The sequence below is a fragment of the Callorhinchus milii genome, unplaced genomic scaffold (assembly GCF_018977255.1).
Source record: "Callorhinchus milii isolate IMCB2004 unplaced genomic scaffold, IMCB_Cmil_1.0 Scaffold4, whole genome shotgun sequence".
In the NCBI taxonomy this organism is placed as follows: domain Eukaryota; kingdom Metazoa; phylum Chordata; class Chondrichthyes; order Chimaeriformes; family Callorhinchidae; genus Callorhinchus; species Callorhinchus milii.
The window spans coordinates 46,973,225-46,985,793 of NW_024704745.1; the positions used below are offsets into that span (position 1 = coordinate 46,973,225).

The following is a 12,569-nucleotide window of genomic DNA, read 5'->3' on the forward strand; positions in this document are numbered from 1 at the left end:
AGGATCTTGAAGTCAATCCGTTCGGTGATGGGGAGCCAGTGGAGCCTAGCCAGAACTGGTGAGTTTGGTCCAGGTCGGTATGCAGGCGACCGAGTTCTGAGTGAGCTGGATCTTTTGAATAGTGGAACTGGGGAGACCAGCGAGGAGTGCGTTGGAGTAATCCAATCGGAAGGTGACAAATGCATGCATGAGGGTTTCGGCTGCATTTGGGGTAAGGTACGGTCGGAGGCAGGCAATGTGGCGGAGGTGGAAGAAGGTGGTCCTGGTCAGGGACCAAATGTGGGGGAAGAAGGACAGCTGGGGGTCAAACTGGATGCCTAGATTGCGCACTGGTTCAGTGAGTGAGAGAGAAAGCCCAAAATAACACGTTTATACATTGCCTTTCACATGTAAAATAAAACTCCCAATCCCTTTACACAGTGTGTTAAACCATACATAAAGAACCTTTAATCAATCATGAAAAAGTGCACCACAGCTGGAAATATAATTCAGAATACTGTATTTCAATATTTTTGGCAAGAGCAGGCAAATCAGTGGAAACCCCCCACCAATTTTCCTATTATTGTAATATGGTATTTTTTAAAAAAAAAATAGTTATTTTTAAAGCTGTGTGCTGGCTGCTTGACTGAGCTGCCCGATGAATGTGACAAGAGTCCATTGGAAGTTATGTGCTTATAACCTGATCAGTTTGCAGAAGCTCATTGCTACACAAGGGCAAAACCATACTTCACTTCATCCCTGCTGTGGTGGGTTAGTGTCAGCCAGCTGGTGAGAAAGTGATTTCTCAGAATTTATAATACTTTGAGATACATGCACAGTTGTGTCATTGCAAGTTATTCTTTTAAGTACAATTCTGTTCTGACTTTATCAATGAAATCAACTTTAGCCTAGAAAGCTCCCCCTTCTTTGCATGGCTATCAGTAAATGTCAGTGGAGTCCTGTAGCTCGATGGTTAGAGCACTCGCCTTGCAAGCGAGACACCTGAGTTCAATTCCAGGCAGGGCGAAACCTTGGGCAAGTTTCCTTACTCCACACGCATAATAATCCCTCCAAAACCAAAAACAATAATAAATTGGTAATTTTCAATCCACGACTGTTTGTGGGACACTGATGTGCGCAATTGGCTGCCGTGTTTCGCCCACAAATATACGGTCAATTCACTTTACAGTCTATTCTGTGAAGTGCTTTGAGATGTTGAGAAGACGTTGAAAGTGCTATATCAACATGCAAGGATTATTATTATTATATAAATGTCACGTCTGACCTTGGATTGCTAAGAACTCTTGTACAATTGAATTCTGGTAAATGCAGCACTACTTCGAAAGAATACTTATGCCTAGATCAAGATTAACTTTGGATCAGAAGGGCAGCAGGTGAAAAAATGGGAATAATTTGCCTCGATTACATCTGTCTTTGTCCAGACTCAAATGTGATTTGCATGGGCTTTGTTCCAGCGCAGTTGTTGCCTACTTTAAGCAAATCTATAATTGTTTTTTTCTCACTTTCCCTGAATTCTTAGTCATGACCGAAGAATAATAATGTCCAAGCAGAAAATAAATAGTTAGAAATCAGATGCTCGGCTAGTGGAAAATCACAGAGGAGCTTGCCTTGATTTATCCCATTTTGTAAACAGGCATCACATTGTGTCTCACTGAATATGTACCATGTTAAAAATTAAGTGAAGAGGAATGACAAGATGGTAATGTCCAAATCTGTGCTACGCAGTAGGTGTTTCAGATAGTAATTACACATGTGAAATAAATCCATTCCCTCAGCCTCACCCTAAGGAGTAGTGCAAAGGGAATGGTAATTACCTGTGCAGATGAGGCCTTCATGCTTGTCACATTCCCTATCATCACATTCGCAGAATTCACCCGAAATGTACCACTGCTGAGGAGAACCACAGATACACTTGCCACAGTGACAAGAGCCTGCAAAGAACAGCAACATCAATTGCAAACACTGACTAATTCATGCCTTACTGAATGAACAGACAAAGATAAAACTGGTGATGTTTCTTTTTAAAAGAATAAGGGAGGCTTGTACTCTCACCAGAAAGAACACTGTCAATATGTTACTTAAATCCAATGAAAACAAAAAGTATGTGAAACACTACATTGTATGAAGAAGATGTCATTTCTTGGGGGCATTAGTTTGTAGGCAGTATACTGACCAAAAGAAGTTATTGCTCCTTCAAATTTTTAATTTTCGTATTTAATGATGAGAAAAATAATGCAGTTGAGCAAACTCCAGTCTTGCTGAAGAAGAATGTTATTTTAAGCACATGCAAGCCTTTCCATTGAGGTCTGACGAAAGACCAGTGAACAAAACTGTGAATTTCACTAACCAGAGATCACAAACTGGAAGTTGTATTTACCTTTGTAAGGTAACTTACTTTGTAAATAACCAACATTGCAAATTAGATTCTGATTCTTTGAAAAAATGAAATGAAAATTTGTCACCTTTCTCTGAGCAGGTTGTTCCTTCAAACGATTCACATAAACTCCTGCTCATCTCTGTTGTCATGTTGCAGACCCGCACATGTTGGCAATGTTTTCCAAACCAACCATCCTCACAGATGCATCTATCACATGAGCAGATGCCATGACCTGTTGGATTAATAAATAGGCAAGCAAAAAAATGTGATTTTTTTAATCTTGGTGAAAATTGTATCACATCTTATTTTCATCAACAACTCCAGCTTGTAAATGCCTAAATTAAATTGATTAAATCAATCCCATTCCCCCACTCTCTCACCATAACCCTGCAAACTTGTCCTCCCCAAATAATTATCCACTTCTCTCTTAAAAGTTGTTACCGAGTTGGCTTCCGCTACCATTTCCAGTAATGCAATCCAGATCCAAACAACATGCTATGTGAAAAAATTTCTCCTCACTTCGTTTCTGTTTCTTTTAATAATAATAATAATTCTTGCCACTTCAAGACTAACTTAGTCTGCTCTGCATTTCTCCCCTCTCTAATCCTTCATTTTTCTGGACTACTCCTTATTGCATTGCTATTCATCTCTTCCAGGCCTCTTTGTAACTTGTTTCTCCTCTCTGATAGTACATACTGATTCCTTTCCTGGCTCGAAATTTGTTTAAACCTTTCCCCACAGCACTAGTTAACCTCCCTGAGAGGAAATTGGTCCCATCCTGTTCAGATGTAACCCATCCAACTTGTGCAGGTCCCACCTGCCACAGAACTGGTCCCAATGTTCCAGGAACCCGAAGCCTCCTTTCTGCACCATTTCTCCAGCCATGCATTCATGTATTTGATCCTGCTGTTTTGATGCTCACTTGCACGAGGCACTGGAAGTAATCCAGAGATCACCACCTTTGAGGACCTACTACTTAGCTTTTTCCCTAGCTTCCAATACTCTCCTTGTAGGGTCTCAGTCCTTTTTTTCCCTACGTCAAGAATCCCAACATGAACTTCTGAATGTTCCCCTTTCCCTTGTAGAATATTTTGGACCCATTCCGTGATGCCTTCAACACTGGCACCAAGGAGACAAGAGTCATGTCTTTGGTTGCAAAAAAATCTGTCTACTCCTTTCACTGTTGTGTCCCCAATGACAACTGCATTGACACTCTTTGCTGTGTCCCCCTGTGCATCCATTTGCTGTTGATTCCATTGGTATTCAGACAGAGAACCGGTTTGTGAGTGCCACACTCTCAGGGGATTTATGCACTGCCCGTCCCTTCTTCTTACCATGCCGAGTGGTGACACACTCACTCTCTTCCTGAATCCTCTGTGGCTGTGGGGTGACCACCTCCTGAAACGTTCGATCCATGAACTCTTCAGCCTCCCATTTGCTATAAAGAAAGCTAACCTTCCTCAGTCGAACGTCAATAAGACAGAGGCCCTCCTGGTTGGTTCCCGTCAATGCCTCCACACCTCAGGCACTGACAGTATCACCATCCAAGGATGCACACTCCATCTTACTAAGCCAGTCCGGAACCTTGGCATCTTGTTTGACCCTCAACTATCCTTTCTACACCACATCCATGCCATAACCCGCTCTGCTTTCTCCCACCTTCGCCACATCGCTCAGCTCCACCATTGTCTCACACCACAGGTTACTGAAACCCTCATACACATATTCATAACATCCAGACTTGACTATGCAAACTCCCTGCTAGTCGAGGCATAAGGGTTCTGGAAGGTACAGTAACTCAAAGAACAAGCCATCTTTTAAGTATAAACCTAGCAGCAGAAATATGTAAGACATTCCCTAATAGAAAACTGTTTTAATTGGCTTTTTATTGTCTAGTGAGTCCCTTAGCACAACTGTAATCAGTGTTTTTTGTGTATCCTCCTTTTGCATTATCAAAGAAAGTAAACAGGTTCCCAAAATCCAGTAACGTTACTCTTACTGGCCCTGATTATTACTCACAGATCATTACAGTTCAAAACGCTAGGACTTGTCCAATTATTCCTGAATGACGTGCATAGCAACCCCAACTATTACTCAAGGAAATAGAGGTGAATTACAGTGTGTGTCACTCGCTGTGTACGTCTCAGAATGTACAGCCATGCGCAGAATCATCAGACTGGAATGTAATTAAATCTAATGTGCAATCAGTGAAACGTTCAACATGAAACAGTAATCCTTTTTCTCACACAAAGGTTGGATTTAAAGGCCAACAATCAATCAAAACATTACAACATTTTCTTCCAGTTAGCTAAGCTGCTTCCTGCCTACTTTTAAAAAGTTAATTAACATGTAGAGAAAATGACAAAATGTTGTAACCTACCAACGCATAGTATTACATTGTTGTTCCTTATTCTATTTAAAGGGAGCTTTCTTTCCCAATATCATTTCCTTGTATTCCTTTATGGAGCTGAGCTGCAACAATATCTAAAATACTGGGGCAGATCAGGGCACTTCTGGTAATTGAAAGGAGAGGTTCTCAGAGCCTTAGGCCACAATCTTCTGACTCAGAGGCGAAGGATCTACCACCTGAATCTGACTGATGCACTTTGTCTCGTGTGGTGTTCCTCAGGGCTCTGTCCTCAGTCCCTTCCTCTTCACCCTCTACATGCTCCCCCTTGGTGACATCATCCGTAGACATGGGGTAAATTTCCACATATATGCGGATGACACCCAACTCTATCACTCGGCCTCCACCCTCAACTCCAGGACTACTGATGTCCTGAATGACTGCCTGTCCGACATCAAGTCCTGGATGAGGGACAACTTTCTCCAACTCAACGTCAGCAAGATCGAGGCCCTCCTGATTGGCTCACATCACCACCTCCGCAACATTGCCAGACTCCGCAACTGCCTCACCCCTCAGGTTGTCGAAATCCTCACCCACATATTCGTCACATCAAGGCTCGATTACAGAAACTCCCTCCTCATCGGCCTTCCCAACTCTTCCCTCCACAAGCTGCAGATCATCCAAAACTCTGCAGCTTGCGTACTCTCGTGCACCAAGCTCTGCTGGCCTGGTGATCCCATCACTTCCACCCTCGCCTGACTCCACTGGCTCCCTATCCCCCAGAGGATCGAGCTCAAGATCCTTGTCCTCACTTTCAAGGTCATCCATGACCTTGCCCCCTCCTACCTCTCTGACCTGCTGATTTCCTACCAACCTGCCCGCTCCCTCGTCTTGGAGCAATGGCCCAGTGGGGAAAATGAGGGTTATTGTGGTTCCTAGATATCATCATAAATGTCATTCTTGTCGATTTCCAGTTCCCAGCTAAGTAGTCTGTCCTCTAGTAGCGATGGTAAGAGCTTGAGATGTTACAATTTTAATGTTAAAATTAAATTTGACACTTAGATGTGTTGTTCTCTGTCAGCCATTATGTTTCCCAGAATCTTCCCTCAATGTTCTTTCTTGCTCAATGTCTAACCCCACCACTGTGCAGCGCTCCCAGGCATTAACCCATATCCTGTGAAAGGTGCTATATAAATGCAAGTTGTTGTTGACCCTAAATGAAAGGCGCAATGTAAGTCCAAGTTCTTCTTCTTGTCATCAGTATACTGGATAGCTCCACCATGTAATTCTCTGTGTGCCACACCATAGCCACTAGTAACAGATAAAGATGTGCTCGAATACAAGTTGTCCAATACGTCAGCTACTAGCCCTTTGTGGTAAATTGGGAATCCAGAAGTGGCAAAATTGCATTTCTCATTAGTTAATAAAAATGAGTAATAGACACCATTGTTGGATATGGGATCTCAATACTCATATTCACACGGGTATGCATGCCTATATTTTACTTTTTCGTATGTTTGTTGGTGAAATGGTAAAGACGTAAAGCAGCATGTGCAAGTGTTTTTGATTATTGTGTTGTTTTATTTCCTTGGTTACCGTTTATTGGTTATTTACTAAAATGGCGGATTTCAGCACCATGGAAACACCAGCTATATGGTGAGGAGAACTGTCAATCAAAGTCAGCGCGACCAAAATCACCAGGCCAGCAGAAGAAAGCAAACCCAGCCAATAACCAACAGGTTCAACAGAGCACAAAGCAAAGTAATGGGCAAACAGCATCCAACTGACTTGTGGATGGGGAGCAGGGACGGGTCATGCGAAAGAGAAATAAAGAGAAGATTGCACTGAATGGTGGAAGATGTTTGACAACAACAACAACAAGATTACATTTGTATAGCGCCTTTCACGTTAGGAGGACGTCCCAAGGTGCTGGACAGAGTACTGAATTTCAGACCCGAGCTGGGGTTGGGTGGGGAAGGGAGGGGAGGGAAGAGGAAGAGGGGTGGCCGATGGTATGGTCGAAGAGGAGGGTCTTGAGGCGGGACTTGAAGGATAAGTAGATGTTTGTTAAGTAAATTTACCTGTATTGTGTGAGTGTACCTTTGAACCTTTGAACACCTTTCAACCTGTCACCCCCTCCTCTCTTGTCACCATCATAACCTGCATGAAATCGATCACCTGTTCCCTCAACCCCATCCCTACCCCTCTCCTTACATCCCAGCTCCACCTCCTTGCCCCTTTACTTACTGACATCATAAACCTCTCTACTCACAGACATCATAAACCTCTCCCTGTCTTCTGGTACTGATTCCACCCCATTAAAAAACGCCGTCATCACTTCTATCCATAAAAAACCCTCCCTGGACCCTTCTCTATTCCCAAACTACCGCTCTATCTCCACCTCCCACAAAGGTACTGGAACGAGTTGTTGCTTCTCAGCTTCACATCTTTTTCTCCCGCCACTCCCTTCTCGAACCCCTCCAATCGGGTTTCCGTGCCGCCCACAGCACAGAAACAGCCCTGGTCAAAGTGACAAATAACATTCTGTCCATCTGCGACCAGGGCTCCCTCTGCCTCCCGTCCTCCTTGACCTCTATGCTGCTTTCGATACCTTCGACTACTTTATCCTTATCCACTGCCTCTCCTCTCACCTCAACCTTCACGGCTCTGTCCTTGACTGGTTTGGATCGTACCTCTCACACCGCCTCCACTTCATCTCCACAAACGACTTCTCCTCTAAACCCCCGCACCATCTCATGTGGCGTTCCTCAAGACTCTGTCCTTGGTCCCTTTTCATATCTATATGCTCCTCTTGGTGACAACCATCTGCAGACATGGGTCAACTTCCACATGTATGAGATGACACCCAACTCTACCTCTCTGCCTCCACCCTTGACTCCAGGACCACTGCTGTCCTGACAGTATGTCTGTCGGACATCAAGTCCTAGATGAGGCTAACTTTCTTCAGTTGAATGTCAACAAGACCAAAACTCTCCTGATTGGCTCCCATCAGTGCCTCCTCACCTCAGGCGCTGACAGCATCACCATCCATAGTTGCACACTCCACCTTACTAAGTCAGTCCAGAACCTTGGGGTCTTGTTTGACCCTTAACTATCCTTTCTACCCCACATCTGCGATATGACCAGCCCTGCCTTCCCCAGCCTCCCCAACATCGCCCGGCTCTGTCATTGTCTCACACCACAGCTCGCTGAAACTCTCAAACATGCTCTCATTACATCGAAGCTCGACTATGCAAACTCATTGCTTGTCTGCTTCCCCAACTCCTCCCTCCACAGGCTGCAGATCATCCCGAGCTCTGCAGCCCATGTCTTCTCCCGCACTAGGCTCCGCGACCCTATCAACGCTATCCTCGCCCAACTCCACTGGCTTCCCATCACACAGAGATACAGTTCAAGATCCTGGTCCTCACCTTCAAAGCCCTCCATGGTCTTACTCCTCCCTACCTCTGTGCCTCCTAACCCTTTTGCTCCCTCCGCTCAGCGGGCTCCAGCCTCTGCTTCAAGTCCCCCGCCTTGCTCGCCCCACTATTGGCAGCCATGCCTTCTGCCACTCTGCCCTCACCCTCTGGAACTCCATGCTGCAGTCCCTCTGTCTCATCCCCTCCCTTGCCACCTTAAAGACCCATCTCAAGACCCTCCTCTTCGACTGTGCTTTCGATCTCCCTGCTTCCCCGCCTGCCCTCCACCCTCCCCGACCCTAACCCCCAGCTCGGGTCTGTAACTTTGTCTGTCCAGTGTCTTGGGACTTCCTCCCAACGTGAAAGGTGCTATACAAATGTAATTTTGTTGTTGTGCATATAAGGCGTTTTCTACTATTCTTTTAGATTTTAAAGTTTCAGAAATGACAATCTGGTTAATAATGGGCACACATGAATTAAATTACAGTCTTGTAATACTCTTAATTGTGAATTTTGTATGTAAATAGTCTACAGTTGCATAATAATAATAATCCTTGCATTTGATATACCGCCTTATCACATCTTCGAGATGTATCAAAATGCTTTACTGAACCTACTGTAAAGTAAATTGATTGTATATTTTGGGGAGAAACGCGGCAGCCAATTGCACACCACAGTTTCCCATAAACAGTCATGGATTGAGTGACTAAATTATATATTTTATCATTAGTAACTTTGAAGGTATTATTATCCCTGAAAAAGCGATCCACCAATTGACTAACAACTGGGTTTCTACTTATTGCTAGGAAAACAACAAGAACAACTTGCATTATATAGCACTCTTTACATGGGGTAGAGTCTCGGAGTGCTTCAGAGGCAGAGGCAGTAAGGAAACTTGCCCAAGGTTTCACCCTGCCTGGGCATCGTACCCAGGTCCTCTCGCTTGCAGGGTGACTGCTCTAACCACTGACTCTAGCTCGCCTCTCCATACAATATTTCTGGTTTCCATGGTGTTGAAATCCAGCATTTTCATAAGTGACTTGCATAACTGATATTGCATATCAAAAAGCTTCTAGTGTAATATAATCCGCTTAATATCTCTCCACAAGAACGAGAGACTGCTCAAAACACACAAGAAATTCATGCAGAACCATGACCATGGGACATCAAATTAAGCAGTAGACAGAATAAACTTGGAGCAATGAGGTTCTCAGATATATGTATGTCATCACACATCAATGATCAGTATTGGCTTCCTTACATTTTAATTATAAATTATTGTGGAGTCTTTAGGCTGGCCTTGTTTTCAGTTCAGCGTTCCACATTAATCATGCAAAGTGTCTCACTGGCCTTGTCATTGTCTCTATTATAAATCATCACAAAGGGTTTTGATTAATCAGATTGTTCTGCTTGTAAAAGGACTCCCCAATTCTCAACAGAGAATTGCATTATTACATTATTTGAATCCTGAACTTTTAGTAATGGTTTGTTGGGATCTTCCACCATTCCTAAAATAGAAAGAAGGAAGCTCTTCACATGGTTACTTATTAAACAATCCTTACTAATTCTAATCATTTGTTAATTCTTCTTGTTTTCAGCGATGAACATATCAGCTCTCTTTGTGCTGGATAAATTAATGATGGAAGAGACAACTGTAATATCCTCAGATGGATCATTCTTGCTTGTTCCAATCAAGTTTAGTGTGTGTTTACATGGTGATCTGAACAGTATACTGGGAAACAAAACATTCTCTGAAGCCACTAGATAGGCAACAATGTGCTCTGCCAAAAATATCTAAATATTAAAATTGTTATGTTTAAATGGAAAAATACTTACATGTTCTGGAAATAAGGAGAATCATTATATTTCAAATTATTTTGGAGTTATTCTGTATTTTAAACTGCATTTTGCTCTGTTCAATGAGTTTATGTGATGAATAGTTAAACCATATTGAGACGGAAGATCCCAGGTTCAGTAACTTGTCTGTGATGAGTTAACGTATCTCATCTGGGGGAAGGGGCATCATTAATGGTTACATCATAGAAATTTCAGTCAATTGCCCATCAATTCATGGTACTGTATGGTGTGAAGCAGTTTGCATAGGAAGTAAAAATAAAAGCCATGCATACTCCATGGATTGGATAGAACTTGTCAACGGGGAAGCTAAAAGAGTCCTATGGGTGTTATTAGACTCTGCTCACCATGTGGAGCAGTGTGACTCGGGAATGCACAAGACAAACAGATGCTGGGGAATATTATTGAATCAGTTTTGCAGTATCCTGATCAGGCTGCAGTAATGTGTACAGCTCTGATCACCACAGTATAAGGGAGCTGCCGAAGTGCTAGCAACTGTGCAGAGGAGAGCAACAATTAAACTCCCAATATGGTGTCAGCCTGGCTCAGTTGGCAGCATTCTCATCTCTGAGTCAAAAATCCAAGTCTCACATCAGGACTTTAAACTCGCAGTCTAGGCTGATACTCCAATGCAGCATTAGGGGTGCGTGCATTACCATCCTTTGGACAAAACCAAGGATTAAACCAAGGCTCCATCTGCCTGTTCAGGTAGATTTGAAAGATTTCATGGTACCATTTGAAAAGAGAAAGGAGTTTCTCCTGGTGTTCTGCCCACCAATACTTCACATAAATTGGCCATTGACTTCATTTCTGTTTGTAGGATATTGCTGTATGCAATTTGACTGTTATGTTCACCAAAAAATACACAGTCACTGCACTTTACAATAAAAATCTTCTGAAATATATTGAAACATTTTGATGTGATAAAGTATTATATCAAATGAAAGGATTATTAATAATCCTAATCCTAACCTCAAAGCGCTACACAGGATTTACTGTAAGATTTACACCATTATTATTATAGGAATAAGCTATAACTATGAGCAACGATTAGACGATTTAAGGCTTTTCAGCCTAAAAAGAGATGGATCAGAGAGGACTTTATAGAGGTATTTTAAAATTTTAAATGGGATTGATAAAGTAAACCTAATACAACACAGTAAACTCTGGATAACTCGACCCTGGTTTAACTTTTTACTATCGCTTAAGTAGTTATGTCATCAATATCCTGGCCACTTCCCACGCAAAATATTAATACGTGACTTTGCTTTACTTGTCACTTTGCATAACATATAACTCAATGCATTGTAAAAATTTTTGTAAGTACTTACAATATAAAATTGATCGGATAACTCGTACTTTCAGAACCTGTCTTGCATCTCAGAGGCCTTTTGTCTATTGAAGCTGTGTAGTGGTCTCCCGCCCTGCCTCCTGCTCTATCCTGTGACAGGATAGGGTGGGAAGGCATGGCATGGCCTTCCAATACACCAGAAGCTTCAGTGACTGTGACTGATGCATGCACTCGGCGGAGATTGGGCGCATGCTCAAATGCAGTGTCTAGCCGAACAGGTGCTGGCTGAGCAAGTGAGAGAGTGTGGCCTCGGAACATGTGAGGACCTAAGGCTAATTCGTCACATGGGATAATTCGTCACTGGGTCCTTTTCTCTTGGATCTCCTTCAATCCTACTACCCACCCATTCCCTTCATTCTGCCAACGCTTTCCTGCTTCATATCTCCCATCCGCTTTGTGTTTCCCACCTGCTCCACCCTACCATCTTGCCACCTTAAGCTATCAACCTCTTTAACCCATCCCCACCCCCAATTGCCCAGAACTCTTTTCTGAAATCTCTTTGCCTTCCTACCCCTCAGCTTTCAAAACCTGTATAAAAAACTATCTCTTTGAAACTATCTTTGGTCATCTCTCATCTACACCCTATCTCCCTCCAACTCTCCATTTGCAAAGCATTTTGAGATGTTCCCCCTACATGAAAGACAGCATATAAGTTCAAATGATTGGCACAAGTGGTGGTCAGGTACTGTATACTGGAACACGAGAGATGCAAATATCGAATGAGAAAATGAAGGGGACACTTACCACCACAGAAGTTTCCTTCGCTGTCTTCACACTGCCGGTTGTCACATTCACAGGTTTTCCCATAAACTCTGGTGTCTCCTGGTGGGAAGCAGGTGCACTGACCACACTGGCATTTTCCTAAATGAACACCAGATCATTAGATTTAGAGTGTAATGAGAGTCCACATGGGCATGTGAGAAATGAAACTGGGAAAAAAAGTGCTTAAGAATGCATGATTTCATTCTCAGCTTCCCTGATGATTCAGGGAGTGTAAGCACTGTGTCCTGAGGGACTGAGCCACTTCAAAATACAGGAAAAGGTGGGAGGCCGTATGTGTTCCACTAGCTTATTAGATCATGATAGTTTCTATTTATCCCATTATCCCATATTTTATATTTTATCCACACTCATTAATATCGTTCCCAGTTACTTACACAGTACTAGGGAGTCCCATGATTGATTGTCAATCAGGGTGGAAGAAGCTGATCTTAGCCGGGC

The 12,569-nt window shown here is 43.0% G+C and overlaps 1 protein-coding gene across 1 annotated transcript in view; it reads right to left on the reverse strand.

Annotated features, from left to right (window-relative positions):
• The window catches only part of itgbl1 (integrin, beta-like 1), a 148,190-nt gene that overhangs the window by 14,968 nt on the left and 120,653 nt on the right, over positions 1–12,569 (reverse strand). The window contains exons 8-10 of the mRNA XM_007887032.2: positions 12,093–12,209; positions 2,463–2,609; positions 1,815–1,931 (exon numbers count right to left, since the gene is read on the reverse strand). Of these exons, the coding sequence (XP_007885223.1) occupies positions 1,815–1,931; positions 2,463–2,609; positions 12,093–12,209 (381 nt within the window). The remainder of the gene's footprint in view (positions 1–1,814; positions 1,932–2,462; positions 2,610–12,092; positions 12,210–12,569) is intronic.